Source organism: Diplodia corticola (genome assembly GCF_001883845.1).
Source record: "Diplodia corticola strain CBS 112549 chromosome Unknown scaffold70, whole genome shotgun sequence".
In the NCBI taxonomy this organism is placed as follows: Eukaryota; Fungi; Ascomycota; class Dothideomycetes; order Botryosphaeriales; family Botryosphaeriaceae; genus Diplodia; species Diplodia corticola.
Genome location: NW_017971549.1, coordinates 1 through 23434, shown reverse-complemented (window position 1 = coordinate 23434; position 23434 = coordinate 1). Strand labels below are relative to the sequence as shown.

The following is a 23434-nucleotide window of genomic DNA, read 5'->3' as shown; positions in this document are numbered from 1 at the left end:
CAGATAACGACAGTCCCGGCTTATCTTGTACAATGAAATAGGTTCACGTCCACCTGGAAGATCAACTGCCTGGGCGGAGCTCCGCAGCACGTCTTTTCCTGCTAATCTCACTCACACTGGACAGAAGGTGAATTGGGAAGCCGTTACTTAGCCCGGCAACATGGGACAACCAGACCAACGGCAACATGTGGAGCTCGGAGCCCGGCTCGGCTTGCCGCCAACGAAGCCGAGAGTTGCAACGGCCTGTTCGGGACGCTGGGTCTGCCCCGCACCAGCATCCGCTGGCCGATCTGGTTCAACCGACGGAATGGGTTCCTGATATAGCTGCGCTGGGGACGTGTCGGCCTTTCGATCAGTCTCCATGCTGCAGTTGTGATTGACCATGCCTTCGCCAGAGTCGCCCCAGAAAATCCGCATCTCGATTGGTAGGATTGCACCGCAACCCCACGGCAAAGGCTGGTGATCAGAGCCGTTCAACTGACCGTGTGATGACACAGACCGCGGCGGCACCTTCACCGACTGCGTCGCTTCTGTGCCGGGCAAGGAGGATATCGTCATCAAGCTGCTCTCGGTCGACCCGGAGAACTACAAGGATGCCCCGTCCGAGGCCATCAGGAGGGTGCTCGAGATGGCCACGGGGAAGAGCTTCCCCAAAGGCCAGAAGATCTCGCTGGCCGACGTCGGTGCGTCCCGGCTGCATGCTCCGTTATTAATGTCGACCTTACGGGCAGCTAGCTGACCGCGCGTGCGACGCAATAAGAATCCATAAAGATGGGCACCACCGTGGCCACCAACGCGCTGCTGGAGAGAAACGGCGAACCCACCGTCTTCTGCGTGTCCGAGGGCCTGAAGGACCTGCTGCACATTGGCAACCAGGCGCGGCCGCGTCTTTTCGACCTGGCAATCAACCGGCCCGGCGTCCTCTACTCGGACGTCATCGAGGTCTCGGAAAGGGTCACCCTGGAGGACTGGACCGAGCGCAGCGACAGCGCCCAAGTCGACCCTACAGGGCTCGTCCGAGGCGTCACCGGCGAGTGGGTGCGGGTGTTGAAGCCGCTCGGTAGGACTGTCCCCCCCTCGCGTCGATGGTGAAAGTGTTGGCTGATGACGGCCGCAGATGTGGCAAAGGTCACGAGAGAGCTGCGTGCGGCGTATGCGCAGGGCTACCGCTCGGTGGCTGTCTGCCTCATGCACTCGTACACGTTCCCCGACCACGAGAGGGTCATTGGCGAGGTCGCAGAGGAGATTGGCTTTGACCAAATCTCCCTCTCGTGCGTGGCTGCGCCCTCGATCAAGATCGTGCCGCGGGGGCACGCGGCTGTGGCCGACGCGTATCTGACGCCGCAGATCAAAAAGTACATCGACGGCTTCGTATCGGGGTTCGAGGACCTGGACGGCAGCGATTGCCGGTGCGAGTTCATGCAGAGCGACGGCGGACTGGTCGAGTTCAAGAGGTACGTGGCTGCGCGGCGACAAAAGCAGCATCACTTGCTCACACTAGGCTGCGCTACAGGCTGTCGGGGCTGCGGGCGGTGCTGTCTGGCCCGGCAGGCGGCGTCGTGGGCTACGCGCGGACCTGCTACGACGACACGGACAAGACGCCGCTGATCGGCTTCGACATGGGAGGCACGAGCACCGACGTGTCCAGATTCGCTGGCGAGCTGGAGCACGTGTTTGAGACGACGACGGCCGGCGTCGTCATCTCCACCCCCCAGTTGGACATCAACACGGTGGCCGCTGGAGGCGGGAGCATCCTGTCCTGGAGGAACGGCCTCTTCAACGTCGGGCCCGAGAGCGCAAGCAGCCATCCCGGCCCGGCCTGCTACAGAAAGGGAGGGCCGTTGACCATCACTGATGCCAATCTGGTCCTCGGGAGGATCAACGCCGGTGAGGACGGACACGCCAGATGGGCTCGAGACGCGTGCTGGAGTGCTGATCATCGGGCTCTGCAGATTCCTTCCCGCACATCTTCGGACCCAATGCGGACGAGCCGTTGGACATTTCGGCGAGCCGAAAGCTCTTCGGCGAGATGACGTCGGTCATCAACGGCGAGACGGGGGGACAACTCACGATGGAGGAGGTGGCGGCAGGGTAGGTCAAGTGTCGACTCGAGTGCTGTCTGGACCGTGGACCGATTCTGACTTCTTCTCATCAGCTTCCTGAGCGTGGCCAACGAGTCCATGTGCAGGCCGATCCGGATATTGACAGAGGCCAAGGGCCACGACAGCAGCCTCCACAACCTGGCGTCGTTTGGCGGCGCGGGCGGGCAGCACGCGTGCGAACTGGCCGCCATCCTCGGGATACGCCGGGTGCTCATCCACAAGTACTCGTCCATCCTCTCCGCCTACGGCATGGCGCTTGCCGACGTCGTGCACGAGGAGCGCCAGCCGGCGGCGCTGCAGTACTGCGACTCGTCGCTCCCCATCATCTCCGAGGCCCTGGACAAGCTGTCGACCAAGGCCGAGGACGTGCTCATCGGCCAGAGCATCTCGCCCGCGCGCATGGCGACGGAGAAGTACCTCAGCCTCCGGTTCCACGGCAGCGACACGGCCATCATGGTGCCGCAAAAGGAGGGCAGCGACGTGCTGCAGGCGTTCAAGGACGCCCATCTGCACGAGTTTGGCTTCGTCCCCGAGGGCCGCGCAGTCATCGTCGACGAGTTCAGGGTGCGGTCGGTTGGCAAGAGCCCCATCGAGTCGTCGACAGGCGCCGCACGCGCAGAGGCGCCTGCCCCGGCCGGGAAGACGGCAGGCCAGACGGCGACGGGCCAGACGCCCGTGTACTTTGAGGGCCGCGGCTGGGTCGACGCCCCCGTCTACCGACTGAACGGCCTCGACCGGGGCAGCACCATCCAGGGCCCGGCGCTCATCCTGGACAACACGCAGACCATCGTGGTGACGCCCAACGCGGCGGCCACGGTGCAGGCGGACAAGATCGTCATCGACCTGACGGCGGGCGAGAAGGCGTCCATCTCGAGCACCAAGGCGGACCCGGTGCAACTGTCCATCTTCGCGCACCGCTTCATGGGCGTGGCCGAGCAGATGGGCAGGGCGCTGCAGCGCACCAGCGTCAGCACCAACATCAAGGAGCGGCTCGACTTCAGCTGCACCGTCTTCTCGCCCGACGGCGGGCTGGTGGCCAACGCCCCCCACGTGCCCGCCATGATCGGCAGCATGGCCTATGCCGTCAAGTGGCAGATTGACCACTGGAAGGGCGACCTTGCCCCCGGCGACGTCATCCTGTCCAACTCGCCCGTGGCCGGCGGCACCCATCTGCCCGACCTCACCGTCATCACCCCCGTCTTCGACACCGCCGGCCGCAACATCATCTTCTGGACCGCCTCCCGCGGCCACCACGCCGACGTGGGCGGCGTCCTCCCCGGCTCCATGCCGCCCAACTCGCGCGAGCTGTGGGAGGAGGGCGCCGTCATCGAGTCCTTCAAGGTCGTGCAGGGCGACCGCTTCAACGAAGACGAACTGACGCGGCTGCTGCTGGCGCCGGGCAAGATCCCAGGCTGCAGCGGGACGCGCTGCCTCAAGGACAACATCTCCGACATCAAGGCCCAGGTGGCGGCGAACCACCGCGGCACCCAGCTCATCCGCGCCCTGTACGACGACTACGGCAAGGACGTCGTCACCTTCTACATGGGCGAGGTCCAGGCCGCCGCCGAGCTCGCCGTCCGCGACCTCCTGAAAGCCGTGCACAAGAAGCACGCCGGCCGCAGCCTGGAAGCCACCGACTACATGGACGACGGCACCCCCATCAGCCTCAAAGTCACCATCGACGGCGCCACCGGCGACGCCACCTTTGACTTCACCGGCACCGGGCCCGAGGCCTACGGTAATTAGACGTTCCCAAGTCCCACGTATAAGTGCACCGATCACTGACCAACTGAACCAACCAGGCAACTGGAACGCCCCCATCGCCATCACGCACTCGGCCATCATCTTCGCGCTCCGCAGCTTCATCACGCACGACATCCCCCTCAACCAGGGCTGCATCCGGCCGATCCGGGTGCACGTGCCAGACGACTGCCTGCTCAAGCCCAGCGGCGAGGCGGCGTGCTGCGCCGGCAACGTGCTCACGTCGCAGCGCATCGTGGACGTCATCTTCCGGGCCTTCGGCGCGAGCGCCGCGTCGCAGGGCTGCATGAACAACCTCACCTTCGGCATCGACGACGCCACCGGCGAGACCCCCAGCGGCCGCGGCTTCGGCTACTACGAGACCATCTGCGGCGGCAGCGGCGCCGGGCCCTGGGGCGACGGCACCGCCGGCGTGCACACAAACATGACCAACACGCGCATCACGGACCCGGAGGTGCTGGAGCGCCGCTACCCCGTCGTGCTGCGCCGCTTCTGCCTGCGGCCCGGCAGCGGCGGCGACGGCGCGTTCCGCGGCGGCGACGGCGTCGTGCGCGACGTCGAGTTCTCGGTGCCGATGAAGGTGTCGATCCTGAGCGAGCGCCGCGTCGTCGCCCCGTACGGCCTGCACGGCGGCCGCGACGGCGAGAGGGGGCGGAACTTGTGGATCCGGGCCGGCGGGCGCGTGCTCAACCTCGGCGGGAAGAACACGGCGAGCGTGGGGAAGGGGGACAGGATCGTCATTCAGACCCCCGGTGGGGGTGGATGGGGTGATCCGAAGGCGAGGGGGGCGTCGACTGCGGGTGCTGCTGGATGCGGCCGGGGGTTCGTGGCTGTCGGGAATGGCAGTGTGGATGTTATTTCGAGCATGGGGCAGTCGGCGTAGTTGCAGGGTACTACTGCATCACTGGACGTTTGGTTTCGAGTCGACTGCTGTGCAATAATGCTAATGATCATGCTTTTCTTGGGACGGTCAACACGTGGCAAAGCACACCTCTCGCGTGTATAAGCCACGCTTATTACATGGACATGGTGGTTGGCTTCTCAAGTGATCCTGTTGGCTGTATCCGCAACCCACCCTCTTGATACGAAGGCGCTAATGCATCTCAGCACACGGCCACTTTCAGCCTACTGCCTAAATGACGCTGATGCATGGGGACTACGCCCAATCCCCATATTCCCGGGCGGCTGTGCCGCATCGGTGCTGCTTTGCCCGTTTACGACCAGCCAATTAGATGTTACGACCAGCCAGTTAGATGTGCATCAGCACCGGGTGGGGTATGAAGCGCAAGGCTGAGGGAAAACAGCCGTGTTGCAACTATATTGGCGAGGCTGAGCGGGGTAGCAAAGCTGATAAGAGTGCTGGTCGTCATCCATCTTTGCTTGGAGCATCTGGACCGACACCTGGCCGATATCATGACACGCCGCCTCGGCCGCGACGACTACACGGTGGGGTGGGTCTGCGCTTTGCCAATCGAACTGGCCGCGTCTCAAGAGATGCTCGACGATGAGCATGAAGACCTCGCCCAGGACAGCAACGATGCCAACATATACACTCTCGGAAGCATTGGCGAGCACAATGTCGTTATTGCCTGCCTGCCTGCGGGCCAGACCGGCACCAACTCGGCCGCGGCGGTTGCAATGCAGATGAAGTCCGCCTTCCGCTCGATTCGATTCGGGCTCATGGTTGGGATTGGAGGCGGCGTCCCTGGCGCAGGAGCGGATGTCCGACTCGGAGACGTTGTCGTCAGCCAGCCGGGCAAAGGCTATGGCGGGGTCATCCAATACGATTTCGGAAAGTCGACGCCGAGCGGGTTCGAGCGATCCGGGTTCCTAAACACACCTCCGCCAATCCTCCTCGCTGCCCTCGCGAAGCTGCGAGCGAACCTCGACCGTGGCAAGAGCAGTCTCTCGGTGCACATCTCGAAAGTCGGCAGGCTGCCCAAGTTCAGCCGCGCCTACGCTGGTGACGACGTACTGTTCGACGCGGGCTACGATCATGTCGGAGGGAGCAGCTGCGCATCGTGCGACAACACACAGAAGCTGCAGCGGGAGGCACGGGCAGTCGATACACCCGAAGTCCACTACGGGACGATCGCATCGGCGAACCAGGTCATGAGGGTTGCGGCTACAAGAGACCAGATCAGCTCTGAATTCGGAGAGGTGCTGTGCTTCGAGATGGAGGCGGCGGGCCTGATGAACAGCTTCCCGTGCCTGGTGATCCGTGGCATCTGCGACTACGCGGACTCGCACAAGAACAAGAGATGGCAGCCGTACGCAGCCGGGACAGCGGCAGCATGTGCGAAGGAGCTCCTGCGGGTGATACCGGTCATGGACGTGTTGAGGACACAGACGGCCGATGAGATGACACGAGGTCAGTATATATAGCTAGCAGTGCAGCTCTACATGGAGAAATCTGACCGACACGTCCCAGACCGGACGCCTATTTTCTACCTCCCCTTCCTACGCAATCGTCAGTTTGTCGGTCGGAGGGCGGAACTCGATGTGCTGAAACAAAAGCTGCTTGTGGACAAGGATTGCCAGACGATGGCAATCAGCGGCCTCGGTGGTGTCGGCAAGACGCAAGTTGCCCTGCAATTTGCATGCTCTGTCAAGGAAGAGCATCCGGACTTGTCCATCTTCTGGGTCCAAGCGTCGAGTATGGAGACCTTTGAGCGCAGTTGCATGGAGGTGGCAACGGCGTTGGGAATACTCCAGGAAAGCAAAGATGACGCCAAGAGACTGGTACAGCGGTGGTTGTGTGGGAAGAAGGCGGGCAGATGGTTGCTCATCGTCGACAACGCCGATGACCTGGACCTGCTTCGTGGTTCTGAGCAAACAAAAGGTTTACTAACCTTCCTACCGAAAAGTGAAGATGGCCTGACCATATTCACCACGCGCCATGGAGAGGTGGCGCAAAGCCTGGCTGGCAACGACGTGGTTGAAATAGGAAAGATGACGACACAGGAAGCGGTAGACTTGGTCAGGAAGTCGCTACTCCGAAAGAACCCTCTTGACAACGATGAGATCGTGACAGATCTCCTCCATGAGCTGGACTACCTCCCATTAGCTATCACCCAAGCGGTAGCATACATCAACACACGCAAAAGCCGCATCTCCGACTATCTGCGGCTGTTGAAGAACGCAGACGAGGATACTGTCATCATTCTGAGTCGGGATTTTGACGACCGGACACGATACCCGAACTCAGCAAACGCTGTCGCGAAGACATGGACAATCACATTTAACAAGATCCTTGAATACGACAAACCGGCGGCAGATCTCCTCGGGTTCATATCTTGCATCGAATGGAAAGCAATTCCGTACTCCATGTTGCCAGCACATCATTCTCAAGCCCGGCTGGAAGAGGCCATCGGCACGCTCTGCGCATACTCGTTTCTGGAGAGACGAGGCGATGGCGACAAGTTCGATATGCATAGGCTGGTCCATCTGGCGACGGGGATATGGATTGGGCAGAAGGGGGCGGCAGCAACGACAAGTGCGGCGGCATTAAAACACCTCTTGGAAGTCTTTCCAGCCGACGTTTGGGAAAATCGCGACATCTGGCGCGATTATCTACCGCATGCGGCACGTATAGACAAAAATGAACAGTGCCAGGGTACAGAGGAAAAGAGCGAGCTCTGTTTTGGGGTCGGGCGGTGTCTGTTCATCGATGGAAGGATCAAGGAAGCTGTTCGCTGGCTACGAGAGTCTTGCGAATGGAGGGATATAAATCTCGCCGAAGACCATTCCTTACGACTAGCGTCACAGCACGCGCTCGCCATAGCGTACCGAGAAAACGGACAGGTTAAGGACGCAATCGAGCTACTCGAGCGTATCGTCGCGATACAAGCGAAAGTGCTCGCCGAAGACCATCCTAATCGACTAGCGTCGCAGCACCAGCTCGCCATAGCATACCATAAAAACCGCCAGGTTAAGGACGCAGTCGAGCTACTCGAGCGTGTCGTCGCAATACGTACGGAGGTGCTCGCCGAAGACCATCCCAGTCGACTAGTGTCGCAGCACGTGCTCGCCGTAGCATACCAAGAAACCGGACAGGTTAAGGACGCAGTCGAGCTGCTCGAGCGTATCGTCGCGATACAAGCGAAAGTGCTCGCCGAAGACCATCCCTCTCAACTAGCGTCGCAGCACCAGCTCGCTATAGCATACCATGAAAACGGCCAGGTCAAGAACGTAGTCGGGCTGCTCGAGCGTGCCGTCGCGATAGAAGCGAAAGTACTCGTAGAAGACCATCCCTCTCGACTAACGTCGCAGTATAACCTCGCCATAGCATACTGGAGAAACGGCCGGGTTAGGGACGCAGTCGAGCTACTCGAGCGTGTCGTCGCAATAAGAGCAAAAGTGCTCGCAGAAGACCATCCCGATCGATTAGGATCAGAGAGCGCTCTGGCTAGTTTCTATAATGATTTATCAGACAAGTCTGAAACGGGACAGATCTTAGAGTCCTCTACCAACGGCTCAGACACTGAGGATGAAGACGGACGTCGGTTCGATCGAGCATCAGAGGTTCCACGAGCGACGCCCTATAACAGCAGCGCATCTGTTGCAGTGTCAGATCAGTCGGCAGCAGATCAGGGTCAGGAACCGAAGTCGAGCAACAGTTCGAAGAGAAGACTTCTTAAGTGGGAGGCGGGTAAAAGGCATTTTCAGGAAGGATAGAGAGTGATGGCGTTTCTATTCCTTCGCCATGGGCCTGCTGGGTCCCTGGGCATCCAACTGCTCGACGAGAGGGGCCCGCGCAACGGCCAGGCTTCTAAGGGAAGACGTATCCGCTTCTTGAGGGCAAGGGCGGCACGGCGGCTACGGTTTGGAGAAGAAGGCTTGAGTTGCCGTGACCTGGATGTCTTTCCTTTTTTTTTTCCACACCTTTGCTTGTTTTTGTCTTCGCATTGAGACTGGAATATGGAAGTAGAGGTTTTGTCTGCATTGGGATCGGAGTTTGCTTCCACAGCGGGCCGGATACCACGGGTTTCGAGTGTAAAAGTGCCGGTGAGAGGTGGGCGCGGATTTGTCCGAGGGGCGTCGGGTCACGGGTGGAAGGTGACGCTATCGGGTGCCAAGGAACAAAAAAATATGACAATGGCTGCAGGGTTGCGCCACGGTGCGCCCCGCCGAACTCGCTGGTCTCTCACGACGCACACCCCACACCGGACAGCTGTGACTCTTAACCCATCGTACCACGCTCTGCTCGCGCCCATAACTGCCCGCTCGCCCGCCACCTTCGCTTTCCACACACACACGCACACACGCACACACGCACACACAACGGCCGCAATGTCCGACACATTCACCAACGGTTCTTCAAGAATATCTCACCAGGAGGAGAAGGAACTCCCGGGCGGATGGGTGGTCCTCAAGTTCGGGGGCACAAGTGTCGGCAAGTTCGCCGTCAATATAGCGGAGATTGTCAAGTGAGCATGCCACGCGCTGGCAGCCAATCGGCTTTGCGCTGACTGTTCGCCAGGGCCGGTCTCAGTGAGAATCGCGTCGCAATTGTCTGCTCTGCCCGCAGCAACAACACGAAGCTGGAGGGCACCACCAACAGGTACCCCGCCCTCTGTCGTCACCCACCAGATCGAGACTGACCAATGCGCCTCCTGCAGGCTTCTCCGTTCCGCGCGCGAAGCCGAGATCCCCGGTTCCAAGGGCTACGTCGACATCGTCGAGGCCATCCGTACCGACCACATCCAGGCCGCCGTCGACACCATCAAGAACCCCGACATCATCGCCCAGTACACCGAAGATGTCAACGCCGAGTGTCACCACCTCTCCAAGATTCTCGAGTCGGCTCAACACCTGGAGGAGGTCAGCGTTCGCGTCGAGGACAAGATCATCAGCAAGGGCGAGAAGCTGAGCTGCCGCTACATGGCCGCGCTGCTGGAGGAGTACGGCGTGCCGTCGCAGTACGTCGATCTCTCCAACGTCATCAACCACAGCCCGGGCCTCAACAAGGCCCTGGACGAGAAGTTCTATGCCGGCCTGGCAGCGACGCTCGGCGAGGAGCTCAGGTCCTGCGGCGACAAGGTCCCCGTCGTGACGGGCTACTTCGGCAATGTCCCCGGCGGACTGCTGAATGCCGTTGGTCGCGGCTACACTGACTTGTGCGCCGCGCTTTGCGCCGTTGGCACCGAGGCCGACGAGCTCCAGATCTGGAAGGAAGTCGACGGCATCTTCACCGCGGACCCCCGCAAGGTGCCCACCGCCGCGCTGCTGCCGTCGGTCACGCCTTCCGAGGCGGCCGAACTGACCTTCTACGGCTCCGAGGTCATCCACCCCTTCACCATGGAGCAGGTCATCCGCGCGCGCATTCCCATCCGCATCAAGAACGTCATGAACCCGCGCAACGCCGGCACCGTCATCTTCCCCGACTCCCTCGAGGAGCTCAACCAGAAGAGCCCTCTCCACGACCCGAAGCTGTTCCGCACGCGGTCCACCAGCAACGTCACGGCGCTCAAGGGCCCGAAGCGGCCCACGGCCGTCACCATCAAGCGCGGCATCGTGGTGCTGAACGTGCACAGCAACCAGCGCACCCGTGCGCCCGGCTTCCTGCGCAACATCTTCGCCATCCTGGACAAATGGAACATGTCGGTCGACCTGATCTCGTCGTCGGAGGTGCACGTCTCGCTGGTGCTGCACTCGGAGTCGTCGATGCTGATCTACGGCACCGACGCCGAGTACCACATCGAAGACGAGGAGCTGAGGGGCTGCGTCACCGACCTGAGCGAGATCGGCACCATCGACATTGTCCCGGACATGGCCATTGTGAGCTTGGTCGGCAAGCAGCTCAAGAACATGCTGGGCATCTCCGGCCGCTTCTTCTCCGTGCTCGGAGACAACCACATCAACATCGAGATGATCTCGCAAGGTACGTCTGCGTCTTGCAAGCCCTGTCTGGCGGCGGGGGGATGGTGCCAACTAATGCGTGTGATTGTAGGTGCCAGCGAGATCAACATCTCATGCGTGATTGAAGAAAAGGACGCCGACCGCGCCCTCAACGTTGTACATACGAACCTGTTCACTTTCCTAGACTAGAGCATGAGACCCGGCGTTTAGCAAGTCTCTGAAGATGGGGGCAGAGACTGCTTTGGGGGGGAAAAATTTCTGCATTTGGCATGTTTTCTGTTCGTCACAATTCTCGGTAGACTTTGGAAGAGTTGTTGAATCGTGTTGGAGTGGGCTTGCATAGAAAGGAACCATGTCTTCGAAATTATTGGCATTACTATTCATGATGCTCGTCGAGTAATAATATAGCAAAATAGATTGGTGGTGTAGGTAGGGGACGTCCCCAACCGGTATGCTAAAAAGAGGGCAATGCCACGCAGCTCAAAACGTCTTCGGCCCCCAATTCAAACGTGTGAGGGGGAGCAAAAGAGAATGTTGCCACGGATGCGGTTCGAACGCATGCACATTTCTGTAGCAGAGTATAAGAGGAGGCTCCTGAGGAGCCCAGATTGACTTAAATCTGCCGCCTTAACCACTCGGCCACCGTGGCGATTTGAAGCTGAAAATGCGCCCTTGTTCACTTATGGAGGTCGATTGCGGCCCGGAGGTGACGGCTGCGTGCCGCCACTTCGCCCCCTGGGGTCTCATCTGCCGGTCGGTACGACGACGTGCCAGCAGGCATTCTGGACCAGATGCGCTGAGCATAGACAGGGCCTGGTGATGGAGGACGGGTGCAAGGCGCGACGGGGTGATGAAAGAGGCAGGGATCGGACGGGAAGACGAAGCGAAGAAATAGGAAAATTTCCCATGGTTAAGCGTCGGCATGGACGCACGTGACTTGCGCTCCGCCGGTCCGCTCAATGGCAATTGGCAACTGGCAATTGGCAACAAAAGATCCTGACGTGCGGTGAGGGTGCTGGCGGTGAGGGCGCGACGAGCCCTTCGACTTTGCCTAAGCGAGCGCGCATTGCGGGGTGCGACGCGTCGCCTTCACCTGCACGCTCTGCCCCCCTCGTTAGGCAACAAGCTGCGCATCGCAAGCGTCGCCGTGCTCAGCCAGCCTGCAAACACGATTCGCCAATTGCTCCGCTGTGCAGTAGTAGCGCCGTTTCACCCACCACTGAGGCCCTCGTGCGCGTGGCGGAGTCATCGCCCGTTCCCACATCTGTCGCGCACACGACCCACCAGCCCTCGCCAGCCATCATAGCCCCCAAACCAGTCCGACCGTGTCCGTGCTTGGCGTGCTGGTAAGCACCGCGTTGCATGGTTAAAGCTGAGCTGCGAGCTGCCACATCTGCCTTCCCAGCTTTCATCATCCACTCCTCTCCCGCCCATTGACGGCTGCTAACCCACCACGGACACCCTATCACCACCGCTACCATCTTCGACAACCCATCCAGACTGGCAGTCCACCCCCTCGGCCAGCACAACCACATCTTCTTCCGACATGCTCCTGTCTAGCCCCTGGGCTGCACATCTTCCTGCCTCTAGATGGGAGAGTGGCAGGCGAATACCCAGCAGTCGGAGCGGAGGCGCTCACCTAGCCCTCCGCGCCGGCTGCGCCCGCTGCTACGAAGCTACGAAATTCCATTCATCTCCATTTAATTGCTGCCTTGACGGTGTTGCATTCCACGATGAAGACGACGACGAAAGAGCCGCCTCCGATGACGCCGCCTGTGCCATCTCGACGAAGATGATGATGATGAGAATGGAAGAAGATGATGATGCTACCGACAACATCAAGTCTTCGCTCCTCCCTGTTGACTGCTGCTACGCCGCCTCTCCTTGTCCTTCCTCCTCCACCTGCATCGCCACTAGTGCTGTTCCGACCAACGCTCGCCCGAGTATCGACATCACCACTCTCCCCTCCGGCACGAAGCGATGCAGCACTGGATCAGGATGAGGGAGACTCGCCAGTTTGGGCCTGGCCATGACCGTCAACGGGTCTGGGTTGCTGTTTGCACCACACGCACAGCAGCCGGAGCCATGCTTGCGGAATTTATTTTACAATCAAACGGACTATCAATTCTGACAAATGGAAAAAAGAAGAAGAGAGTATGTGGGGGAGATACCAGGGGACGAGCCATTGGGAGAACACGCACCGTGGGGCATGGAAGGAAGGGGGAAGGTAGGGACAAGGGAAGAAGGGAACAGAAGTCATCTCCAGGGAAGAGGAGGACTTTGTTGTTGTTTCGTTTGCGAAACGACGTCGGCCGATACCGGGAAAAGCTGTCATCCGCTTCCACTCCCCATCATCGCGTCGAGAGAAACACGGGAACCACGGCGTAGGAGAGGGGCTCTGTTGGCAAGGGGATTTGAGGCTTTCCCCTTGCCACCAGTCGTTGTTGTTGTTGGAATACACACACACACGCACACACACACACACACTACTCACCGCGACGGACAGGTTTTTTCTGTCCATTGCAACCGCCGCAGCGGGACATCTCCATCGCCAAGCACCCCCCCAATTGCAACTGGAAGGTTGCGTGGGGGACGGCTCGCCGCGCACTACTACTCTTATTCCACCTTTCTTGTGTCGCCTCCCTACAGCTGGCTGGAGGGAGAGTTGGCAGGAAAAGAGAAAACAAAGAAAAAACAGAAGGAATAATGCCCTTGCTCGTTCTTGGGGATCGGTTCACGAGGAGTATATCTTGGGTTCTTTGATTCGTCTTTCCCGGCACTGCGCTACCGTTTAGTCTTTCTTCACTTTTCTAATCTTGCCTCGGTTGAGGACGAAGTTGGGGCACATTGCCACCAACAAAAAGTAGGGCCAGCAGGGTTTGGATGGTCAGCAGGAGAGCGCGTTTGCTTCTTCCACTACCATGTCGACTTGGCTTAGATCCGCGACTGCTCTGCTGCTGCTGCTGCGGTTGTAGTTCCCGTTTGGTTTCGTCCCTTTGGTTCATAAGTTTCCCTCCGCGCGTAAGCACTCTCTTGTCAGAATTGAGTCTATCCAGATTTACAAACTTTCTCGTCTCTCTCGCTATTCATTGCAGATTGGTCTTACGTGCTTCGCTTCCATGTCCCTCTCCGGAGTTTTGGGATTCTCTTCGGACTTGGAACCACACGCTAATCAATCACCCCGAACACGCCTCGCCCAGGATGCCCGCCCGCCAACGCCAACGACCACTCTCCTTCTCAATCGAACGTGATCGTACGTATTCCTCCTGTTTCTTTTTCGTCAACGTACTCGCCACGCGCGGGTGCTTGAGGAAGAAAGCAAAAAACCGCACCGTGTCAGCGTAATTCTCCGGCTGGGGGATCGGACATGAAAGGGCGTGCGGCGCAGCAGTGTCGCTCCACTGATTCCTTTTTTTTTTTTTTGGCACCACCGTGGGGGCCAGGAGGGATCAGTCCAAAGATGGCCTACTTGCGCACTCTCTGCCGCACGGTTCCAAATTAAGCGTCGGTTGGGGGGGCCGCGGGCGTGGGGGCCGCATTGTAGAGGAGGAAGGAGGCTGAGGCTGTGCTGCGCCCGCCGCACGCCCCGGATGACGTGCCAGATGCGCGTTCCAGATTCCTGCTGCGGCCGCGCGCGCGCATGCGTTCGTGCAGCGGCGGCGGACGCTTGAAACTAGTAGGTACTGGAGGCTGTCCGTGTTGATCCATGTGCGTGGTGAGGATCTGGTCTGGACGTTTCTGCACCCGTGAAGTGGGTCCTCGTTGAAGCCCCCCGGCCACATGATCTCCTAAGCGCCTCATCGTACACCTGCTGGCTTTATGTACACTTGATATGGTTGTTGGTATGTCTAAATCGTCAGCTTTATGCCTGTGGGGTTGCCCTTCGATCGGTAAGTTGTAGATGAACCAAACATGTCGCCAGTCAATTCCGATAATCGAATGAGTGTTTATTGCTGGCATGAGGTTCAGGAGGGCCTGCCCCCCGGGGTGCCTCGTATACCCCGAAAGTGACTGATCTGGTTGTACTACATACACGATAACACGTGATTCAACAGCATATTAGACTCGACATGGGTGGCCTCCACAGAAAGGGATTCCTAAAGCTCTTGTTATACTCTTTTGGTGTTTCTAAAACTTCACATCCTCAGCGTATGCAGCCTCCGATACATGATCTCGTCCGTCGAACTGGGCGAGGAGCTCCCACACGCTGCCTTCCTGTGGGAAGCCAATACGTCGAAGGTCTGGATGAAATGCGTGTACTAAGACAATTGTGATGCCACCTCCTCGTTCGACACAGCAATGACGGAGTGCGTCTTCCAAGGCACAGCGACAAGACCTTTCACCCTGGCCGCGAAGTCCCTCATGTCAGGCGAACCTCGACAAGCTCGTGAGCTTCACAACCCCGCAATGGGGCAGTAGAAGTATAGCTGGTGGCAAGTCCAGAAGGGATCTGGGGAAAGAAAAAGGATCATGGCGGAGATGAGTAATGATTATCACGCTGGTTTGACAAGCTCCCCAGCATCGCGAGCTGACGAAAATAGATATGCATGACAAGGGTCACCGCTCGCTTCCGGAAGTTTGGTGCATTGGGCCGCTGACGATGACGGTTCATTTTGCATTACGGGGGACTGCATTGCAGCTGAGACAGAGGACCAATTTTCTGCAGGCCCACACGCGCATTCGCTCATGCCATAGAACCTCGCAGTAGGGGTAGAATAATACTCCATGTCGCGGTCCAAATTTAGCTACTAGTGGGTTCCGCGGTGGCAACGCCTATTATTTATTTCTCAGTGGCGGCTGTGGGCTTCCAGTCTTGCCTTCTACGGGCGAAGTGACGACCGCCATCTCCCCTAAATCGTTTCTCCTCGCTCTCTGGGCATCATGGAGTCCTTTTGCGGGATCAACGATGCTGGCCGCTACGAAGTCTACACCGGCTTCTGGACGGACTGGACCAACGGCCCTGTATTCGGCGCAACCATCACTCTGAGCAAGCGGGAGGCATCTGTTCTCATTGCTTTCACGGCGCTATTTGTCAGCGTTGTGGGCACCAGTTTCTGGAGGATCTGCTGCTTTGCACTCCATCAATACCACTCGAAGGCTGTGGCGCAAGATGCCCTCTATCATCAACGGCAGGCCATCTTCCGAAATGCTGCCAACGGCTCAAGCGGCCTCTGGGCGTTGCTCAGGATCTGGTGGGAGTGGCGTAAGACTGCCGTTGATCGACCCTCCCTGCGACTGCTCCCCGCCGTGGGTTTTGCTGCGTGTTGCGTCAGCATCTTCGCCGTGGCCGGCATGCTCTCCTCAAAAACACTTCGTGCGGCGAACGGTGTGCTGGTCCGCAGTCCGGGATGCGGGATCCTGGATGTTGACAACAACCCCAATCTGGAGGATGCCCTGTCCGACTTCTACCCTTGGGTCGCCCAGGCGATCGGTTCCTGGGCGACATATGCGCAAGACTGCTACCTGAACTTTTCCGACCTGGGATCCTGCAACGCGTTCATGCAGCCGCGACTCCCAAGCCGAATCGAACGCAACGCGAGTTGCCCCTTCGAGGACGGCATCTGTGAGAACGAATACGGAAACATCGAATTTGATAGTTACCTCGACAGCCATTTCGACCTTGGCCTGAACGCGCCACCTCATGAACGTGTCTTCTTCCGGCGTGTGACCACCTGTGACCCGATCAGAACAGAAGGTCACCGGACCATGTACCGTTCTCCCGAGACCGGGATGAACTACTCGCGCTACCACTATGGACCGACGACAGGAGGGTACTCTGCTTACGAGTATACCTATGAGCATCCGGAAATCGATTGGCGCTCAGCTCCGGGTGAGTGGGAGACGGGTTCTGTGAGCGGCGATAGGTATACTGTCCAGTAAGCAGCACTGCATCCGCTGTCGGATTGCCAACTCACCGAACATAGTATAAGGCGCGCCGTTCTGTCTAATGGATCATACACGGGTCTCTCGGGATACGACCCCATACCAGCCCTGAGGCAACAAGATGCAGACGTCCATGTATTTTTCCTCTCGGCCAACAGCATCCTCTACACAGAAAAGGTCAGTGACGCATGGTATGCTGCTACGACAAAGAGCACCGCCATTACATCTACCGAACACGGTCGCACTATTGGACGGATCCCGACATACAAGGCAGACCGGTCGGTTTCCGTGCTCGGCTGTTCGATAAGAGAGCAGTATTGCAACCCAAACCTGCCTGCCGATGAAGGGTGTTCCCCCTTTGGCGGCACGCATGAATCTCGTTCCTTGGCAGATGACCTGCAGTGGAAGGACGGTAAGCAACGCGCAGCGTTTGACTGGCTCAGCGCCATCATACAGTCCTACAGCATCACGGTCGAAGCCATACCCGGCGACCTGAGGGAAGGCGCTCTCCTCGCAACGTACAAAGCCCAGGCTGCAATCTCAGGAGGCCTCCCGAGCAATCAGTGGCAGCTGGAAGCAGAAAACTGGCATGCTGCTACTCTAGTGGCCCTGCAGGCAAGCGTCACGAAAGTCGCAAAGGGGACCACGGATGACAAGTTGAAGCCCTTTCTGCGGCTGCCGAACAACAAAGAAGAACGGAATCTTTGCAACAGCCAGGTAACATAACCAAGTCTCCCTTCTCCAACACACACACACCTTCAAAGTCTCACTCGCCAACGCGCTCGCCTCGCTCTACAGATGATCCCAAGCGCCGAGCATTCCAACTTTTCCGTGTTCGGCCTTTTCTCGACCCTCGCGCTCGGATCCGTCGTCGTCTGCCTGTCGTACACACTGGAACCTCTGACGAGCTGGGTCCTGATGAGGCGGCGGCGGCGGCGCCGCTGCGAGTCGGGCACGGCTCGGTACGCACGTCTGGAGTGGGTCACGCACGAGACGCTGCAGCTGCAGCGACAGGCCTACGAGCAGTCGGGCGTCGGGGCCTGAGAGGGCTGCGCGGGCGACGTCCCCGTCACCAAGGGCGGGGAAGAGCTGCCGGCGGTCCTCGACCTGGAGGATGCGGACTGTCCGCATCTGACCCGGACGGCGGCGCCTCTTCGTCGGCGTGTCGCTGTCGACGTCGAAACGGCAGGCACCGATTCCCAGGGCGTCGGAAAAGACGGGGGACGAAGCCCTGCTTCGCGCGATGGCGTACCAGTAGACGACAGCACCCAGGGCCGGAAAATGGACTGGGTGGGCTGGAGGAGTCGGCAATCATGAGCACTGGCGGTGCATGGATTTTTCCGTTTGTGAGAGAATCGCAATGACGAACGCCATGTCACTTAGCACGAGACACTTCACTTGGAGCCTGTGAAGACGGAAACGAGAAGCCAAGTGCCGAGCGAGTGCCGTGCGGGCCGGGGTCGTTCACTGATCGGTGAAGAAACTATCCTTCGTCTCTACCAAAACTCTACCAGAGGGCTACTAACTCTTTCCTTCACCACTGCTATCAGTCTGGCCCGAGCTCGCTCTCGACGACCTCTTCTCCTTGCTCACAGAAGACGTCGCCCTGGACGAAAACGGGGCGACGATGCGCTTCAGCAGCGGGCGGAAGGTGGCCATGCAGGCGGCGCTGGTGCCGGTGCACACCTCGATGGTCGACCACAGCACGACGGGCAGCACGTCGAGCGAGCCGGCGACGTCGACGAGGTACACGAGGCGCACGACGGTGGCGACCGAGGCCAGCACGCCGGTGCCGAGGATGAGGATGACGGACAGGCGCACGACGGGCGAGACGTTCTGCAGCGCCCAGACGGCGGGCACCATGGCGAGGGCGTAGTACCAGTCCAGCACGATGGAGAGGGCCGCGTAGACGTAGTTGGCGACGAGCATGGTCGAGGGCGAGCGGCAGGTGACGACGGGGATGAGGATGCCGCCGGCGCCGCCGGCGGACAGGTCCGGGTACGGGGTGTTTCTGGGGTCGCACTGGATGAAGGCGGTGAAGAAGCCGAAGACGGAGACGAGCACGCAGAGGACCATGGACGCGTAGTGCGTGCGGCGCAGCACGTAGGGCGTCGACAGCCCCATGATGCGCAGCTGCAGCAGCGCGATGCTGAGCTTGGCGAACATGAGCACGAGCGGGTAGGTGCTCTGCGTGAGGATGATCCACTTGACGCCCGCGATGTAGGCGGCGTGGGGCAGCTCGGATGTGGCGCGGTGCCCGATGCCGCCGTAGTCGATTGCGAGGATGCTGAAGCTGGTTTGGATCGCGTAGGCGGCCTGATGTATATGTCTTCATGTTCGTAGCTGCTTCCGGCGGCCAAACGGAACGGGAAGGGGGAGAGGAGTACTGACCAGTGCGACTACGAGGAGGTAGTCATCGACGGTAAACTGGGCTTGCAGCCGTAGGCGGACCCAGCCGCGAGTTGTGACGAACATGCCCGTGATGCTGAAGCAGGCGATGATCAGAGCGCGGTACGTCTTCTGCCTTCCATCCAACTCGCAGATGTCGTTGGGTAAAGACATGGTATGGCATGGCCGTATAGTCAGCCGTGTCGCAGAGGACAAGGAAAGCAGCATATAAGAGTGGCGAGAATGAATTCAAGAATAGACGCGTGACCGGTGCGTCGGTACTCTAAATGGTGACAGCCAGGGATGAAGACTGGAAAAAGTCTAGACTTGTGCTAGTAGTATCTCAGCCCGCTAGAGCAATGCCTCATTCGCAAGAGGGAATGGTGGTTGAACCAAGGTAATTCAACCCACACTATCACTTCCCTCTCTATATAGTCCCATCCGCTTTCGGACTGTCCCCGCCCCCTTGGCAGCCCCTCCGCCCCCGGGGTTCGATTCTCGCCTTTCGTCTGTCCTCTCGCCTACCTACGCGCTTGCTTTTCTCAACCCGTTTCGTCTTCTTTTTCTCTCTTTTTTCATTTCTTCTTCCTTCTCCCCCCCCGTCCCTATTACCGCCGGATATAACGGACGAATGATGAATGATGATATTAATCGCGTCGCCTACGGAGGCCACAAACCGATTAATCAATCAACGGAAAAAGGATAAGAGGTTAAAGTAAAACGGGATTAGATTGTAAGATAAAGCTTTGACCAACGACGACGACCTCTAAAGGTTCGAGATCCAAGTCAAAAATCCAAGTACGATTCCTTCTCGACCCCCCCTCGTCATCCTCCTCTACAGCCACCGCTCAGCCGACCCTGTCCCTCCGAAAACTCTTCACCCAGCGCAGGTCCCGCTTGCTGATACCCATGGCAGTACTGCTGCCGCTGCGAGCCCTACGCCGCACCCTCGCGCTCGCGCTCGCGCTCCCATCATCGCCCGCAGCATCCGCCGCCGTGACGTTGCCGCAGTCGGGCAGGCGCAGCTGCGCCCCAAAGACGTCGGCCGCCCAGATCAGCACGCCGTTGCTCCAGCCAAACCCCTCGACGACCTCGTACTCGCCGCCGCCGCCGGCCGCGTCGACGCTGGCGTCCGAGTACTTCTCAAACATGACGCCGTCCCCCTCCCCGGCGCCCGCCGCCTTGGGCAACCCGGGCGTCGCGCCGCCCGTGGCGCGCCACGTGCAAAACGCCGAGTCGAGGTAGCGCTGGGCGATGTCGAGCGCCGCGTCGCGCGTCCACGCGAACTCGGCGTCGGCGTCGGCGGCGCCGAAGGTGGGCGGCACGTTGAGCAGGCCCTTGATGAGGACGTATTGCAAGGGGGGCCACGCGTTGGGCTGGTCCCACTGCTCGCCCGTGACGAGGTTGGTGGCGGGCAGGCCGCCCGGGTTCTGGCGCAGGAGCTGGACGACGTGCGCGTAGGCGGTCTTGACGGCGAGGGGGTTGTTTTTGAGGGAAGGCGGCGCGGCGCCCGTCCAGAAGGGGTAGTACTGGGCTGGGGTGAAGGAGAGCTGCTCGTTTTTGGGCGCGTCGGCGCCCGAGGTCTCGGCCGGGGTGGAGCCGTTGTCGGAGACGATGTAGACGTCCTGGCCGGCGGAGGTGAGGTTGTAGTCGAAGTAGGCGTAGCGCGTCTCGTTCCACATCAGGTCGTACATGGCGTTGCTGCGCTGGGCTGCGCGGTCGCTCCACAGGGCGGCGGCGGTGGCGTTGCCGGTCAGGTTGTGGAACTCGGCCAGGGCGGCCTCGTTGCCGTATAGGATGGAGTTCAGGTCGACGGGCACCACGTTCCGGACGTTGAGGCTGCGCAGCGGGAAGTAGACGTCTTGGGCGGCGTCCTCGGGGTAGCGCAGCCAGCGCGACGAATAGTCCCATCCGGATTCGGCGCCGCTGGCCAGGTTCGAGTAGAGGAGGGCCTTGGCCGAGTCGTTGAGAGGCGTGCCCGGGTAGATGATGCCGCTTTCGGAGTAGTAGGATTCGTTGTTTGCCGTCCGGTAGTCTTCCAGATAACTTTCCGGACGGGGCTCCGTGTTGTCGACCGCGTAACGGTTCAGCCGATATGTCTGGTTGCCTTTCTGGATCTCGACGGTGCGGTTGGTGGTCCAGAAGTCGTACTCCTTCTCCAGGATCGGGATGGCACGGTCGAGGATGGTGGTGTTGGCGGTGTACTCGATGTACGTCTTGACCATCAGGGCGAGAACGGGCGGCTGCGACCTGTTCAGGTAGTAGACGCGGGCGCCGTTGGGGACGAAGCCGAGGGTGTCGACCAGGTCCAGGAAGTTCTCGATGATGTTGGCGGCGATGTCGGTGAAGGAGCCGCGGGTGCGGAGCAGGCCCTCGAGGATCCAGAACGAGTCCCAGTAGTAGGCCTCGCGGAAGCGGCCGCCGGCGACGACAAAGGTGCGGTTCAGCGCGATGAACGAGTCGACGCAGCCGGTGCAGTTGGCGGCGCCCACGTAGCGGCGGGTCAGGTCGGGCCAGATGTCGACGACCTTGGCGACGAAGGCGCGGAGGTCGGGGTCGGGGATGGAGTCGAGGAAGGTGGCGTTGACGCTGAGGTCGTCGGGCGGCACAGCCTCGAGCTCGGAGCCGGCCTCGCCGAAGTAGGTGGTCAGAAAGTGCTGGAGATGGGAGTCGTTGGTGATTGGGCGGCTGAGGCTGTCGAATGCAGCCAGGACCTCGTCCAGCGGGCGGATGGTGGGCCTGCACGGCATGTTAGGCTTGCGGAACGGCACATGTCGGCGCAGAGGACGCACAGGTCGACGAATGTCTTGGAGTCTGAAAAGGGCGCGGCCAGCTGGACGGCCTTGAGAAGGTCGCCGTGGCAGTAGATGGGCGAGTCGCACGGGGCCGTCACATTGCCATTGACATACAGGCATGCGGCGGGGGCCGCGAGGGCAGCCAGACCCCAGACGAAGGTGGTGACGGCCATGTTCACTCGCAGGGACGAGGGGCCGTCACTCGTCGACGGGGAGTCAGGCAGTAAAAATAGGGCGCGAGGCGTGGGATGCTCGGCCCATGACGTGGGGCAGTGTTTGTGCGAGGTTACCGTGGCTTTTTTCTGTGAGCTTATTACTTGGTTACCCCTCACCGGTGCCGGGAGAGGCCGGCTGTGGGGAAGCTTGCGCTCAGGAACGCCGCTCTCGTCACTTCCCGTCACTCCGCAGTGGCACAGAAGACCGCTGCTCCGCTCTTGCCGCCCTCTGGCCCCTCTTCCTGCCCGTCAGCCTTGCACTTTCAGCCCGGGTCGCGCGCATGACCTCTGGATGCCGCCTCACCCGGAGCGCGTCCGGTTACACTAGCCTCCTGTTGAGCCTCATCCCACTGGCGCGCTAGCGGCCCCCACATGGCCTAACTATCATTTGCACACTCGACGGGCTCAATTCCCTGTGCCCTGTTATTGTGGCTCCGAAAACACCCATAGCCCGGCGCGACAAATTGACTGCGTGACAGATGCGTGACAGACGACGAAAATCTCCGGCAGGGATTTAAGCTTTCACTACTTGATTGCATCACTTTACGACCCAACAAAACCAATCACATATACGCCAACAGACGAAATATCTATGCTTCAAGCCTTGCCTGCAGTACATGCTGCACTATAGTGATCAACGCGGGCGGCGGCAGCCGATAATGTAATATCACACCGTGTGCATTGAATACGATGACTATCCTATATCTCGATAGTTTCCATACAAATTGACGAAGAAATCATCAACCAAAACGATACGCCCGGAGACGGCACCTGGATTTGCCACTATTTATGATGCGCCTGCAGGGCCAAGGTGCACAAGGGCTCGGCTGATGCCGAGCCAAGCGGATAAGCACGAGGTAATCAATGTCCATCAACTTTTGCGGAAGCTCGCACAGGGGATACCAGCGCTTGCCGGCTGAGATACTGCTGTGCAACATTGTTGCCGTGTAAGCGATTGGCAGACATGCTCCCTGCCTCCACACCGTCGAGCCACCCCGAGTGCGGCTGAAGCCTTCTCGCCCCCGCTCGGTGCCGGCTGGCCCATATTTCAACCAAGTCCCTACCCCCGCGTAACGTATACTCGTTCTCTCGCCGCCTCCATTGCAGCGTACATGTTACAGCCATGTCGTCGAGCAAGGATCCCAACATAGGGGCCCTGACCACCACCTTCACTCCCGCCTCGTCCGAATGCATCTCGTCGTTGTTCTTCGCAAGAGAGGTCGGCAAAGTCGGCATCAACCTAGGCCTCCCGGGCTCATCGCGATCCACGTGCCTGCCGCCGAACTTCGACTCGGCCGCCAACCGCTACTACTCCCCCGGCCTCTGCCCGTCCGGCTACGCCTACGCCTGCCACCTCCCCGGCGACGACGACGACGACGTGACGATAGCGACCTGCTGCCCCAGGTAGATAGACCGCCCGCCCGCCCCC

The 23434-nt window shown here is 59.9% G+C and overlaps 6 protein-coding genes across 6 annotated transcripts; 4 read left to right on the top strand and 2 right to left on the bottom strand.

The window, feature by feature from the left end:
• Nucleotides 1-382: 382 nt before the first annotated feature.
• Nucleotides 383-4746, top strand: BKCO1_700006 (5-oxoprolinase (atp-hydrolyzing); the record flags this gene model as incomplete). Its single annotated transcript, XM_020278535.1, has 8 exons — nucleotides 383-425; nucleotides 498-683; nucleotides 761-1060; nucleotides 1118-1454; nucleotides 1514-1887; nucleotides 1953-2091; nucleotides 2156-3840; nucleotides 3905-4746. 8 exons carry the CDS (start codon nucleotides 383-385, stop codon nucleotides 4744-4746), a joined length of 3906 nt encoding a protein of 1301 aa, XP_020126128.1.
• A 530-nt stretch (nucleotides 4747-5276) lies between these two features.
• Nucleotides 5277-8540, top strand: BKCO1_700005 (kinesin light chain; the record flags this gene model as incomplete). Its single annotated transcript, XM_020278524.1, has 2 exons — nucleotides 5277-6234; nucleotides 6295-8540. 2 exons carry the CDS (start codon nucleotides 5277-5279, stop codon nucleotides 8538-8540), a joined length of 3204 nt encoding a protein of 1067 aa, XP_020126129.1.
• A 615-nt stretch (nucleotides 8541-9155) lies between these two features.
• BKCO1_700004 (aspartokinase) lies at nucleotides 9156-10913 on the top strand (the record flags this gene model as incomplete). The annotated part of the gene is made up of 4 exons (XM_020278513.1): nucleotides 9156-9292; nucleotides 9346-9426; nucleotides 9485-10746; nucleotides 10816-10913. 4 exons carry the CDS (start codon nucleotides 9156-9158, stop codon nucleotides 10911-10913), a joined length of 1578 nt encoding a protein of 525 aa, XP_020126160.1.
• A 4692-nt stretch (nucleotides 10914-15605) lies between these two features.
• On the top strand, nucleotides 15606-17333 carry BKCO1_700003 (cytochrome p450 protein; the record flags this gene model as incomplete). The annotated part of the gene is made up of 2 exons (XM_020278502.1): nucleotides 15606-16600; nucleotides 16649-17333. 2 exons carry the CDS (start codon nucleotides 15606-15608, stop codon nucleotides 17331-17333), a joined length of 1680 nt encoding a protein of 559 aa, XP_020126126.1.
• Nucleotides 17334-17399: 66 nt separating this feature from the next.
• On the bottom strand, nucleotides 17400-19169 carry BKCO1_700002 (uncharacterized protein; the record flags this gene model as incomplete). Its single annotated transcript, XM_020278491.1, has 3 exons — nucleotides 17400-17902; nucleotides 18134-18923; nucleotides 18999-19169. 3 exons carry the CDS (start codon nucleotides 19167-19169, stop codon nucleotides 17400-17402), a joined length of 1464 nt encoding a protein of 487 aa, XP_020126158.1.
• A 674-nt stretch (nucleotides 19170-19843) lies between these two features.
• Nucleotides 19844-21963, bottom strand: BKCO1_700001 (glycoside hydrolase family 37 protein; the record flags this gene model as incomplete). The annotated part of the gene is made up of 2 exons (XM_020278480.1): nucleotides 19844-21734; nucleotides 21788-21963. The coding sequence occupies 2 exons, from the start codon at nucleotides 21961-21963 to the stop codon at nucleotides 19844-19846; spliced, it is 2067 nt and encodes a 688-aa protein (XP_020126159.1).
• Between the last annotated feature and the right edge of the window lie 1471 nt (nucleotides 21964-23434).